General features: G+C 58.3%; 1 protein-coding gene across 2 annotated transcripts in view; it reads right to left on the bottom strand.

Moving 5' to 3' along the window:
• Positions 1 to 1,570: 1,570 nt before the first annotated feature.
• The window catches only part of PRIMA1 (proline rich membrane anchor 1), a 61,983-nt gene continuing 49,248 nt past the window's right edge, over positions 1,571 to 14,305 (bottom strand). The window contains exons 5-6 of one of the 2 annotated variants that reach the window (XR_007190234.2): positions 8,868 to 9,038; positions 4,636 to 4,728 (exon numbers count right to left, since the gene is read on the bottom strand). Coding sequence is in view for 1 of the 2 variants with exons in the window: in XM_026515406.4 (XP_026371191.2) it covers positions 4,626 to 4,728 (103 nt within the window). In the remaining variant the exon portion in view is untranslated. Of the gene's footprint in view, positions 4,729 to 8,867; positions 9,039 to 14,305 lie in introns of both variants that reach the window. The other variant, XM_026515406.4, reaches the window with a different exon arrangement.

The raw sequence follows: 14,305 nt of genomic DNA, 5'->3' as shown, positions 1-14,305 counted from the left end.
AGCATGAGGGGAGGGAAGGAGGAGGAGCCTTTCCTCCACCCACCGGCCAGGGTCAGTGACTCCAGCACAGGGACACCGGCGGATGCCACCGCCTCGGTGACAGCAGCGGGACACAGGGGGGAGGAGATGGGAGGCTGGCAGGCGGCCCCCAGCCGAGGTGGGTGCTGCTGCCTGTGCCACCAGCTCCCCAGGGCCTGTACTCACCCTTGCCCTCCACCCCCTCGCAGGCTGGCCTTGCTCGGTCCCCAGGAGGCCCTGGGGGCCTCGGCTTGCTGCTGTGGCTGCAGCCAGGCTAGACCGCACAGGCGTGTGTCCAGGGCCTGAGGTGTCCCTCTGGATCCTCGCGGCCTCCCAGAGGGGACCCATGCGGGTGGCTGGCGGGCAGAGGAGCTTCTCTAGGGCCTGAAGGCAGCCTTTTCTGACTTGTGACCGCAGTGACAGTAGGAGCAGTGACAGGACCTGTATGCCAAGACCTGTGTCAAGTTTTGGCAAATGGCAGCTCAGGGAGTCCCAGGTTGGGTGGTGGGCTCTACTGGCTCTGGGAGGGAACTTCCCCGGCTCCCCTCCACGCCCAGCCCCCAGAGCCCTGCCCGGAGCTGACCACCCCCCAAGCCGTGGGACGGGGTCGGGAGACACCTGGCCCCCAGCTCGGGGCCCTCTGGGTTGCTGCCACTGAGCTAACTCTGGAGCCTGGGGAACCTAGGGGAGGGGGGCGGGCCCAGCAACACCCCAACCAAGGGGAATGGTATGGGTTGGGGTCCGCCTCAGTGGCTGGAGGCCAAAGACGCCTGTCTGGGCTCAGACTCCAGCCCCACCCAATTCCTGATGTCCCGCCGGTCTGCTCACCCCTCCATGGGGAACACTCCTGCTGCAGGGCCAACACTTCCTCCATTGCTTTGGGCCCATTGGACGGGAGCCGCTTTTCTCCAGGGGCCGCTGGGAAGAAGGGTTGCTCTGGGTGCGGCTGGAAAAGGGGACTCACACTCCACTCCGGCTGGGGAGCCCATGAGCCTGGGGCCGGCCTGTGCTCTGCTCTTTGGACTCCCTCTGCTTGGAGGTGCGGGGCAGGCCACACCGCGGTGGTGCTCCCAGCCACTGGTCGGGTGAAGGGGTGCTGCAGACCAACTCTGGGGGCGGGGGCTGAAGTCTGGACACTGGACCAAGTAGGAGGCCACAGGCCTGACCCATCTCCCCTCCAGCGTGGCCCGCCGTGATCCCATGAGCACTTGGCAAATGAGGGTACCCGGCTGGTCCCATCTGCCTGGTACCTGGACAAACTGGGACAGTTGGTCACCCTCTTCTCAACTGAGTCAAAGGTCAAGATGGCTGGGTGGGGGGAGGAGGGACAGGATTGGTAACGTGGAGTCCCCATCAACGCCGGCCTTGGGGTGTTCTGATAAAACCGTATGGAAATAAGGCAAGCAAGTTACGGAGCCCAGGCCTGGGTTTGTAGCAGAGCCTCCGGGAAAGGTCACAGCCCCACACTCAGCCGGCTCTGTCCTTCCCATGCCCCCCACTGCCCAGGACCCGCCCCCATCCACAGAAGACAATGGACAGTCATCTTTATAAGTATATTTTTATTGAAAATAAAAAAGGCATGGTACTTTCTTCCTTGTAAGTGGCATCCAGCCTGCCCCCCACCCCGGCGCTGCCGGTCCTGCTCCCTGGGTGGTCTCCGCACAAAATCCACAGTCGTGGCTCGCTGGTGGACCCGACGGCCGGACCCCACATTTGTCCATGGAGACGGAGCTCCTAGAGACAAGAGCCCTCTTCCTGTGGGTGCTCGGCACACCGTCCGGGAGGCAGACCTCAGGGTATTTACCTTCATGCATTAGATGGCGCACTACCTGGGCTGTTGAATTGGGACTTTGTACAGATCTGGAGAGTACAGTGATTTTATATAGATATAGATATCTCTTTAAATATATATATATATATAACTATATATAATATATATGTCTATATTTTTACAGCTATTAGTCTTTCTTCCAAAACTTGCTTTAGAAGCTTCTAAGGAACACCTAAAAACTCTGGGAGATCCTATGGGCCATTCTAAGTTGGGCTCAACTAGGAGACGGTTAAAAAATATCTATTTGAGAAAAGGCAGAGAAGAAATGTGCATTTCGTTCTCGACCTCAAGGTTTGGGCGAGTCTGAGGATTGGTCTGTGTGGAGGGACTGCAGATACATTTCTTAAATAAAAGTTCTGAGCTCAAATACCAGGCCGTGTGGTTTTATGGACGCTTCTTGTCACTTAAGCCAAAACTCCCGTGAGGTTCCCTCACTGCCACGTGTGAGAGTTTCCTAATGGCCAGTTGTAGGTTTGGTGGGTTGACTTCTCAAGTAGATTCTTTCTTAAGAACTGGGTTGGTTCTTCTCTTGGTTTTCACTGAGTGAGAAGAGACTACAAATGTGATTTGGGGCAATTTACACATAAATGTTAGCTTTTCCTGTGTCCCCAGGGAAGGGGACACTGGTCCCAGAGTGTGGTGGGTGGTTGTCAAGGTTCCTCACAGGGAGCCTTGCCAGGGGCTGAAGGATCTGGCTAGTGGTAAACCCTCCCAGGTGGAAGCCAGCGTCAGGGAAGGTGGGACCAGTGGGGTTGTGCAAAGTGGGCCTCTGCCCTGCCTCCCTGATGTCTCTTCAGGCTGGCTGCCCACCCCCTCCACGACCCCTTGGCCAGGATTCTCCCCTCCAACTGAAGGGGCCTTCCCATCCCTCTGAGCCCAGGGGGTCACGTGCTGAGGGCGGAGGTCCTGCCTGGGTGTCTGCTCAGGGAACAGGCAGGGGCTCGGCGGGAGGCTGCAGGCCAGGAGGGAAAGCACCCACTGCACACCCGCACCCTCTGGCCTCCTGCTCCCCCCCCCCCCCCGCCCCGCGCATCCCTTGGGGGAGTGGAAGGCGTGGGCGGAGGGGACTGCCGAGCGCCCACCCGCTGGGGGCACTGAGCCTGGCCACCGGCGGCACCGTGCCGCACTAACGTAGGTAGGGAAGCAAAATCCAAATCCTAACCCCGAACAGGTCCTCACACTGAAGAGAACCGAAGAGAAGAAAGAACGATTCTGGGAGGGTCTGGGCCTGTCCTCAGCCTGCTCCTGGTGACCTGGGGGAGGACCCGAGTTAGGGTCCCAGCAAACTCACCTTCTCCCCTCTGCCCTCCGAAGCACAACGGACCACAGACCCCTGCATGGACACAAGGGCTCCGGGACAACGGGTTTCCAAGGTTCAGCCCGAATGGGGACTTATTTTCTGTCAGGCTTACCTGGATGGGCAAGTCTCACCGTGGCCAATACCCTCCAGAGAACTACGCCTGGTGGTCTGGAAGGCAGGCAGGGCCCACCTAGCTAAGTTCCTACACAGAGAGAGTCGAACCATGACATGTGTCCAGTTCCTTCTGAGCAATGGTATGGGAGGTGAGGGAACCACGGGGTGGGAAGTGTTCTCCCAATCCACCAGGGGAGGCCAGACCACAGGCCGCTGTCTCCACGGGGCTAGTCGTGTGCCCACTGGGCCGGTGGACCGGGATTACCAGGCATGGAGCGTCTTCTCCTTCCATCCCTTCGTCCACCAACCCCCTCCGGAGGTTTTAGCACGTTTGGAACACAAGACCTTGGGAAGAGACGTTCCAAGGGGAGCACTGGGGAACACCACCTCCTCGTGGGTGAGGGGAGGCCGGGGGCTCTCAGGAGAGGGTCTGAGAACCTGGTCAGGGCCTCGGCGGGGAAGGGGTGTCATCAGGGGGACCCAGCACCAGGCCGGGTTGGCCTAGCCCGGGGCGCCCGCAGAGGGCTTGGCACAAGTGGCGGCCTCCGCCGGATGTAGGCAGGGCCTGGCTCACACGGAGCTGTCCGTTCCTAGGAGGATCGGCTGGGGGATGAGTCTGAGGACAGAGAGGCTCGGTCCTTCCTGGCTCCTTGGCCTGGTGTTCAGTGAGTTGTTTTGCCCCTGGAAGGTCAGATGCTCAAAGAGCCCCCTTTGTCTGCTGTCAGGAGGGGGCTTTACGGGCTGGGCTCACAGCCCTCCGTGGCAGGGGGTCAGGGGCCAAGAGCCAGGGGCCCCGGATGTGGGTGGGAATGGGAGGGAGGAGGCAGGCCCCGAAGACTGAAGACAGTCACAGATGCGGTGACAGGTGTGTGGGAAGCACCTCTGGAAGGGGACGTCTCGTGGCTGTGCCGATGGCTTCTGTGGGGACACGTGGTGAATGGCGAAGCAGACGGTCTTGCTGGGGAGGAGGAGAGGTTTTCGAGCAGGGGAGTGGCCCCTGGATCACCCTTCTCTTGGCTAAAGTGGGATGCCTCCCTGGCCCAGCAGACAGACAGCCAGACAGACTCCCCGCATTTGTCAGAGCGCGGCTGGAAGACAGGAAAACGAAGACAAGACAGGGAGGAGACGTGCAGAGCCTGGAAGGGCGGCGCTGCCCCTGGGAGCTGCGTGCAGGGGCGCCCAGCTCGGCCCGCGGTCTGCACTGCCCTGCCCGCGAGCCGACCAGGGGCAAGGCTGGGAAGAGGATGGTTCCGCCTTCGGAAGTCCAGGACAAGCCCAGTGTCAGCTCGGGTCCACCTGCTTTCCCGGGTCCACTAACGCCACCAATGTGCCCCTCTGGCCAGCGGGTCCGGGTCCGCAGACTCACACCACGGCACTGTTCACGTCCACCCCTTTGTTGCTCTGCGAGGAGGTCATGGGGTATTCAGCGACACTGGTGCCGTTCTCCTCCTTCCTCAGGGGTTTCCTGGGAGGGGAGGCAGGGACAGACATTAATGACCAGTGAAAGGGTGCGGGTATCATGTCTTTCCAGGGAGCCCACCAGGCTCTGTTCTGGGTTAGCATCCTTGGGCTGCTGGCCCTGCTGGGGGCCAGGCAGAAGCTGTAGGTGGTCCCAACGAGGGTGACCACATCATGTGTCGTGCACACCAGGGCACAGCTGAGAGTGAAACAGGAGTTTTAATAATGAAGCAGGGACAACAGGCGTGAATTGGGACTGTTCCGACAAATGAGAACTAGGTCAGCCTAGTAGGACACATGGTCGGGGTTCGATCAATCGCTTTGATTATGAGCGAGCAGACGTGAAGATGAATATTTGGGGTGCAGGGTGAAAAGAGAGGCGCCAGAGGTTGGACTTTGCAGCCTTGCCTCTGTGTGGTCAGAGGTCAGTGGAAAATGTGATGAAGAGGATGGTGGGGAAGGCGATGCTGGTGGTAGTGATGGGGGGTTGAGGTGGCGGGAACAGTGATGGGGGTGGACTTGGTGGTGAAGTGGTGGTCATGGTGGAGTGGGTGGTGGTGGTGGTGGTGGTTATGGTAATGGTGATGCAGCTGGTGTTGGCAGGAGTCATGGTGATGGTGGCGAAGGTTGTGATGGTGGTGGTTATGGTACTGATGGTGGTGACAATGGTGGTGGCGGTTGGGGTGATGGTGATGCAGCTGGTGTTGGCAGTAGTCATGGTGATGGTGGCAAAGGTGGTGATGGCTGTGTTGGTGGTGGTTATGGTAATGGTGACAGTTTGATTGTGTTGGGGTAGTTACGGTAATGGTGGTGGTGACAATGGTGGTGGTTGTGTTGATGGTGGTGGTTATGGTAATGATGGTGGTGACAATGGTGGTAGTGGTGGTTGTGGTGGTGGTGGTGGTTATGGTAATGGTGATGCAGCTGGTGTTGGCAGTAGTCATGGTAACGGTGACAGTTTGGTCGTATTGGTGGTGGTTATGGTAATGATGGTGGTGACAATGGTGGTGGTTGTGATTGTTGATGGTGATGGTTATGGTAATGATGGTGACAATGGTGGTGGTGGCAGTTGTGGTGATGGTGGTGGTTATGGTAATGATGGTGGTGACAATGGTGGTGGTTGTGTTGATGGTGGTGGTTATGGTAATGATGGTGGTGACAATGGTGGTGGTTGTGATTGTTGATGGTGATGGTTATGGTAATGATGGTGACAATGGTGGTGGTGGCAGTTGTGGTGATGGTGGTGGTTATGGTAATGATGGTGGTGACAATGGTGGTGGTTGTGGTTGTTGATGGTGATGGTTATGGTAATGATGGTGGTGACAATGGTGGTGGTTGTGGTGATGGTGGTGGTTATGGTAATGGTGATGCAGCTGGTGTTGGCAGTAGTCATGGTGATGGAGGTGGTGGTGATGGTGGTTGTGTTGATGGTGGCAGACGGTGGTGAATGTCAAACTAGATGAGTGCCCGCTAGTGGTTCTCAAACACTTCATGTTGGGCCACCTGCAGCTCATTCCAGAGGCTGTTTAACCCCAAGAGCCATTGCTCCCATCCATACACGGCTCAGGAAGGCTGGGAGGGAGGCTCTGAGAAGGCTCTTGCCCACTCACAGAGGTTCCGAATCTGCAGTCCTATTTTCTGGCCTGGCCCCAATCCCACCTCCTCTCCTGACTGGTTCAGGTGGGTTCCGGCCCCAGCGCTGGGCCTGCTGGCTACAGCCTCCCGATCTCGGCCCTGCAGGCTGTGCAGCCCAATCCCATATTGCAATACTGCTGCCTCTTGGGTGACTCTGAGGCCTGTGGGGTTGTAAGCTCAGTCACTTCCTGTGTCCCCACTACCGCTGGGGCCGAGCCTGACCTGGCCTTTGTTGCGCGTTGTCTAAATTGAATGCCATGGCCATCTTTGAAAGCCTGGTGATCGGTTGCTTTTGCCTTCTCAAACGTCCTCAGAGCCTCCCCAAACCCGGGCTGAAGAGGACTGTACCTGGTGACCAGTTGGGTGCCTAGGGGATAAAGCCTAAGGTGAATTAGTTTAGGGGAGGCAAGGTCTGCAGGGTGGTTGTCAGTAGTTTCATGGGTGGGATTATCAGGCCCGCTCAGAGGCAACACCCTGAGAACACATCTATTCACTGTTCCCTTTTTCCTCGCTGCAGAATGAGCTCACAAAACACAGAGAAACCCAAGAGCACTCCCTCCGGGTGTCAGGCTCAGCCACGGTGGCTTCTAGAAACGTGAGATGCAAACCAGCACTTTCTCCCGCGGCCCATCACACTTTGTGCAAAGCACTCTTGGTTACAGATTTTCTTGTCCCCTCTCACAATGGTCCCCTGAAGGAGCTCGGCCTGGGGTAAAGAGATTCATTTCATGGGGAAACTGAGGCTTAGGGAGAGCTGTGACTTGCCCAAGGACGCCCAGCTGGTTGGTGTCAGGGCCTGGACCACCATCTGCTCCTACCATATCCTGGTCCAGACATCTTTCCATTAAGTCAGCATCCCCAGCAGGCTTTTTCCCCCAACACAGGCTCTGGTCCCATCAGCTTGAGAAGACCTTCCTCCACCCTTGTCTGGGGAGTTCCAAAAGTTCTCAAGAGTCTTCCAAGAGGCCTGTCTCATTTTGCTTGAACACAGCACATCCCAAGAACCCCATTTATGGAGACGCTCAGGGACACTTTCCGGAACCCCCAGGTTTGTAGGGGTCAGATAGATAGTTTGCCTTGTTTGTGACAGGCTTGTGGAAATGACAGCCTCTGAGGCAGCCTCCTTCCCTGGGCCTTTCCCCCTTCATCTCCTTCCTTTCTCCCCTGGGCCACTCACCCTTTCCAGGGGCTTCGAGCAGCTCTGACCTTGCTGGGTGGGCTTCAATCTCGACTCTGAGTTTGCATGGCCCGGGAAACCGGCTAAGGGGTGCATTTTCTAACAGAGACAGCCCATGTTGACGGGCTGGAGTCAGAGTCCTGCACTTGTCATCAACGTGCGAGGGGAGCATGGACGTCAGCATCAGGATTCCAGGAAACAGGAACAGACAAAAGTCTCTGAGCCCAAATCCACCCTGCTTTTCTCCCTAATAAATGTTCAATCTTGGGCTAGGTCTGAAAAGTCAACTGAAGCAGGTCTGGGTCAGGGGAGATAAGGTTGAAGGGCCTTCCAGAGTGGATAATGGAGAGATGAAGAAACTCCCATGGAAACGGGCAAAGCATGGAGGGCACAGTTTCCACCTGTTTAGGGTGAGGGTAGGAAGTCATCAGGGTTTCTTCTGCCAGGAGAAGAGGTGAAATTTCTAGAGCCAGGTTGTTGGCTAGGAGATCCCTTTGCATTCCCCAGGGCTTTGGAGGGAAATGTTGGCACAGAAGGCCTGGCAGGAAGCAAGCCTGGCTGGAGGGACACTGAGGACAAGGCAAGGAGACAGGAGACAGCCAGGGCCTCCTCGATGGCCCCAGCCAACTTCCAGGAAGGAAGAACAAAGGGGGTCTGGGCAGGGGCTCCACCTAGCAAAGTGGCACCTGTGGCTGATGCAGCCTCCCACCACCCCCTTCCGCCGCCCCAGGAGCATTCCAAGAGTCTGGGCATGGCAAGGGGAGCGAGGGCAGGGAGGGGGTCACTGTCCCAAGGGTTCTCCTAAGAAATGGACTTGGTCTGCTCCCCTCCTCCACCAGAGCTGAGCCCTCAACCACTCTACTCTGGGCTGCTGCCCCAGCCCACTCCCAAAGCCCTTCTGGGGTTCACGGAAGCCCAATGGAATCTGGAGTTTTAGCTATAGTGGGAGATGGCTCTGCCTTGCCCCTCCCCACACTGTCCTTCCTCCAGCAGGGCACTTCAGGGTGACGCTGCCCACAGGCGGGGGTGTCACGGCTCAGTAAACCCTGGCCCCACCACTTCCAGCTGTGTGATTCTGGGCAAGCCACTTAACCCCTCTCTGCCTCAGTTTCCTGGTCCATAAAATGGGCACAATAATGGTGTCCATTTCATAGGCTTGTTGGGAGGATGAAATACGTTAATGTGGGTTAAGCACTTAGATGAGCATCTGGCAAACAGTAAGTGCTCTGTAAGTGTTTGTTAGCTCTCAGTACTGCCGTTGGGAAGGTGTCAGCGGGGAGCTGTCTCGTGGGCGGGTGGCAGCCAGCGCTCTCCAGTCAGCACAGACTTCCTACCTAATGCGTGCCCCGTGGGGCTCCGGAAATGCTGGAGAGGCTTGCTGGGACCCAGCCTGGCTCCGCAGCGCCATGAGCCAGCCAGGGCTGGTCCCACTAAACCAAAGAAAGGCATTTGCACCCTGGTGCAGGAAGGGATGGCCACAGACGACGGCCTACAAGGCATGGTTCCTAAAACCAAGAGAAAGGGGAGTGAGCTTTTCCTTGGCCATGTCCAGAATTCCTGCCTGCCGGAGGGTGGGCCCCCCACCCTGAGACCCCTTCCCCCTTGTCCTGGCCCGGCCAGCAGCAGGCCTTGCACGTTCTTTACATGGAGCGCGGTGCTGACAGCTCGGGGGAGTCAGGCCACCAGCCACGGCCTCCGTGGAGCTGCCTCCGCCCGCACGCCCGCCTGGGCAGGGAGGGCCAGGACCCAGGCGCGCCTCTTGGGTCCTGCTGACAGTGATATGACAGGTCCCACCCTCACTCAGCCTGCTGCTCTGCTGGGGGAGCTGGAGGCAAAGCGCTGAGGAGCCTGACAAGGGAGGGAGGCCAGCTCGCTCCTTGTGTCATGCCCCCCACGGAAGGGGCTGCTTCCCATGAGGTTTCGAGGTCTTGGCTCCCTCTTCCGAAAGCATCCACCCTCCCCTCCACCCACCGCTGAAACACACGTACCCCACCCACACCCATACACCTACATACACACACATACACACACAAGAGCGCCCGTACACTCACAGCCATGCACCCCCCCCCCACACACACACCCTTTCGCGATGAGATGCCCTTGTCGCCTGCAGACTTCTCCAAACCTGGGTCAAGAAGCCAGAAAAGGCCTTTGCGAGCCGCCCAGGGGAGCTGCCGACCCTGAGAAGTAGCAGCCTCATTTCCGCCGTTGGACCACCTGCCTAGGGCTTCCTTGTTTAAGCCCCTCTGGCTGAGCAGGCCGAAGGTGGGCGTTGGTGAGGCTCGCGGTCTGGCCTTGGCCCTGGGACCGCGCCAGAAGGGCCGGGCATTCGGATCTCACGCTGAGGGCAGTGGGGAGCCATCTGAGGACTCCTTAAATCAGGGACTCCTGTCTTACCCCTCGCCCTGCCCCACACCTCCACCCAGCTTGTCTAAAGAGGTGAGATCAGGAGGGATGGAGCTTCCTGGTGACAAAAGGACCCCGAGGAGCAGGGACCCGTGTGGCTCTCCCATCCACGGGCGCCGAGCATGCCCACCACCAGCCTGCCTTTCTGGCCACGACTGGCCTGTGGTGCCACGTGCCCCACTGCGTAAAGCCGCTCCCCCCTGCCGCCGGCCTCCCACCAGCAGGACAGGATCCCACCTCCCATCACAGCAGGTGGGTCCCTTGGTGGGGGCGGGGAGGGGGCATAAATGAGCCCAAATGAGCATCTCAGCCCAAGGCAGATGGGGACACACAGGGCCCCTGCCCCTTCTGGGCCCCATCTCTTCTCCTTGGAGGGAGGACTGTGAAGGAGATAAGGATGAGAGATACCATGGCCTCCGGGACTCAAGAGAAGCCTGGGTGTTGAGCCCAGCTCTGGGGAAAAGCAAGCCCTGGGCCACCTGGAGGGTGTCTGTGGGCCCCGGAGGAAAGACCACCAGCCCTGGAGTTGGAAGACTGAGTCTTGGTCCTGCAACAAAGCACAAGAATCTGTTCCCTGAATCCAGCTGAGGTCCCGAAGGAAGTAAGATGGTCTCGGAGCGGCCACGGCCATGTTTCCGTGCTCGGCACTCGGCCAGAGGTGGTCCCTCCTCGGAGCCCACTGGCTCTGACTCGACTCACAGTACCGTCAGATGTGGTGGTCTCAACTGCCAGCCGAAGAGGCTGGATTTGGCATCTGGGGGGTGGTGTTGTCACAGGAACTGACAGAGGCAGCAGGGAGAAGTGACAGATGGGAACAGTTGGGTCTCAAGTGTCCAATCACTGCATCCGGCTCCGCCTGCCCAAGAGGTTTTGGCGCAGAGACAGCTCCAGTCTCAAGACCCCAGGGATCCGAGGTGCCTTCAAGGTGAATGTCTCGCTCCCAGCAGCTGATCCAAGATGAGTCTGGATGGTTCCACTCCTGTCCCCAGTCCCTGGGCCCCACCTGTCTTGTCTTCCTCCTGCCTAGCTCTGATCCTGACTGCGCAGGCCGCAGGGGGGCGGGGGTAGGGGCAGGGCCAGGCCGGTGGTGTGTGCGCTGGGGCTGGGGAGGAGGAGGCCGCCGATGGCGGGGCCTGCCCAAGTGTGTCATGCCCAGGCGGGAGGGAGGCCGGGTCACTTGGGGCACGGGCAGGGGGCCACTGAGTCGCGGAGCACGCACACCGGCTGCGTACAGCAAGAAGGCGGAAGGCACTGGGGCTTGGAGGGAGGGGAGCCGAGCTGGCGGCGGGAGGAGAAAGCCCAAACTGGTGACGCGGGGGGCCAGGCATTTAAAACGGGGCGCACGTTATCTCCTTGAAAAGCTGATTCTACTTCACTTACCCAGAGGGAGAGAAAAAAACGGAGTTCGCTGAAATTCTCCATAGAGTTTGCTAATTTAAAAGGTAGAATCTGGGGGCCCCTGGGGGGCTCAGGCGGTGAAGCATCCAACTCCTGATTTCAGCTCAGAGCATGATCTCAGGGTCTGGCGATCCAGCCCCCGTGTGGGGCTCAGCGGCTCAGCGGGGAGTCTGCTTAAGATTCCCCCCTCCCTGTGCCCCCCCCCCACTTGCTCTCTCTCTGGCTCTCCATCAAATAAATAAATAAATAAATAAATAAATAAATAAATAAATGGTAGGATCTGGCAAGTCTACGTAAACAAGCCTCTATTCAAGCCACAGAAAGTCACGGAATTGTGACTACAGGCCAGATGCCACAGGGGAGAGAGATGAGGGAGACAAGACGACCCCTCCCCTCCAATGTGCGTGGGAGTGTGCACGTGCACACAGTCCCTCACTCACATGCAGGGGCACATGCACGTGTAAACATCAACATTAATCTGCCTAGAGCAGAAAGCAGAGACGTAAATCAGGGAAATCTCCAACTCCAGGGCGGGCGCAGGGAAGAAGGATCTAGAACAGCCCAGGACGCTGGTCAGAGGAGGGGGCGTCTGAGCCGGGCCCGAGTGAGGAGCAGGGAGGGCTGAGCTGTGACAGGAGCAGCAGTGCGTGGCTAGACGAGCTCCCCGCGAGCTCGCAGAGCACCGACGGGGCTGGAAACCTTCGTGACCTGAGCCAGCTCTCTTCCCCAGCCGGGACTCAGTTTCCTCCCCTGACCTGGGAGGCTCATTCTGGCTCAGACCCCTTCCACTCCAGGCCACCAGGTCATCTCTACTTGCCACACATTCAGTAAGAACCCACCCTTCCTGGACCCCCGTCCCAAAGCTCCAAAGAGAATGTCAATTCTAAAAATAAAATGAACTTCGCTGGCTGATAGGCTATGGAGTCTCTGATTCAGGAAAGATCTTGAAACAACTCCACCATGCCGTCAGGCTGGAGAGACACACGAAGGATGGGAAAGGGAGAGGGCTGCGTGTGGCAAGTTCCCAGGCAGCTGCCATCTGCCTGTCGGCCCCGGAGAGGACAGAGGCTCCAGGCAAACCCGGCCCCGCGGGATGGATCACCTGAGGTAGCAGCGTGCACTGAGAGGAGGTGTCGCTGGCTCAGGGCAGCGAGGTGACTGAGCCGCAGACAGCACGCTGTCTGCTAAGGCGGACTCTGGTCGCGATCCCCACCTGGGAGGCACCTGTAGGTGGGGGATGGGGACAGGGCGGTATTCTGTACCTCTGTGGGCCCTGGGAAGGCACTGAGCCTTGCACCTTAGAAAGTCAACAGATAATGCGTGAAACGGCAAGAAAATCCTCAAGGCCGTATACACATCGCTTAGAGCAGGGAGAGAAAGACCGGAAGAGCTGACACCCAGAAGCGGTTGTCTCTCAAGAACGTGGCTGCAGGGAGACGGGTACAGTCAGGGGGCTGCTGTTTTTCTTACCAGGCTTGTGGCACGTTTGACATTTTAAACCATGTGCCTGTATTACCTCGATAAAAATTTAAAAAGGGGGTTGTGGATGTACGAAGCAGGCACAGCACTCCTGACTCTTGGGGTGCAGGGAGCAACCCTGCTTCCAACCTCTTCTCTTTCTCTCCTCCAATTCTCTCGGATAGTCCCCCTCCTTCATAGCACTCAGGTTTTTAAAGCACCTTATTTATTTATTTGCTAACAGCTTTTTTAAAAAAATGATTTATTTGAGAGAGAGAGAGAGAGAGAGAATAAGCTGGGGCGGAGGGAGGGGGAGAAGCAGACTCTCTGCTCAGCCGGGAGGGAGTGGGACACGGGGCTTGATCCCCAGACTCCAGAGTCAGGACCTGAGCCGAAGACAGACGCCTACCGGTCTGAGCCACCCCGGCGTGTGTGTGTGTGTGTGTGTGTGTGTGTGTGTGTGTGTGTGTGTATTTGTTCTGCTTACACTGCCAGTGAGGAGTCGAGGGCTCGTCTTGCGTATCTCCACATCCCTGGCACCCGTAGTTGCTCCACAAATATTTGCGGGCCGAGGAGCATCAGAGCCCAGTGACAGTGTGTGCTTGGCCCCCTCGGGCGCACGCGCACGGGAGCTCACTCCCCGGGAGCAGCGCGATTGCTCACCGCCTGCGATCAATGGTCTGCGGGTTCAGCCACACTGCGCTGCGGCCTCTCGCTGTCTGTCCGCCAATACCTTGTAAATCAGAATGAGATGGCCGTCAAGTGGCTTAATGGCAAATCGATGACAGAAGGTGAAGGCCCCGTGCCACGGACGGCCGGAGGAGGAGGAAAGGTGTTCTTCGTGTGCCTGGGGTGTGGGGGTGACTGGAGGAGGGGGGCCTGCAGGGGATGGGCATCCCTTCTCTGCAGCACGAGTGTTCTCTGCACGGAACGGTGTGGTTGTCAGAGAAGCTGCAAATGCAATTCCCCCCCACCCCCACAAGGAGTCTCACCCCTGAGAGTCCAGGGGCTTGTGAACTTCCTCCTGCTGGCCTGGCAGGGCTCAGGCCTGGCCCTCCTACCTGGACGGCGGGCACCTTGCGCCCTGGCGCTTCGTCTTGGTGACTCACACCGATCGTTGCTTGTTTGAGGTCCCTACCCCGTCCTGGACCAATAGCTTCTTTCCTTGTGTCTTCTTTCCTTTATCTCCGCTTGGCAGCCCCTTCAGATACTCCGCTTCCGAGGGTGGTCTGATCAACACTGTGTCCTCCCCCTTCCCGCCCCACGAGGTGTGTGCCTCGAGGGTGGGGACTATGCCCGAGCACCCACGATGGGAGCCCCTGCGCCAAGCAGAGCCCTGCCACCTGGCCTAGACCTTGGCAAGCACTTCCGTCAGCATTTATACCTCTGAGCAGTGACATGCCCTAGTGGCCAGTCCTCTAGCTATCTAGGGATGGAAACAAAGACTTAGGAGCTGGACAGAGACTTAAAGGACCCTCGTTTTACAGGTAAGGAAACAGGCCCAGGGAGG

The sequence above is a fragment of the Ursus arctos genome, unplaced genomic scaffold, assembly GCF_023065955.2.
Source record: "Ursus arctos isolate Adak ecotype North America unplaced genomic scaffold, UrsArc2.0 scaffold_25, whole genome shotgun sequence".
NCBI classification, from domain to species: domain Eukaryota; kingdom Metazoa; phylum Chordata; class Mammalia; order Carnivora; family Ursidae; genus Ursus; species Ursus arctos.
Note: the sequence above shows the minus strand (reverse complement) of the source record. Positions and strands in the feature narration are given on the sequence as shown.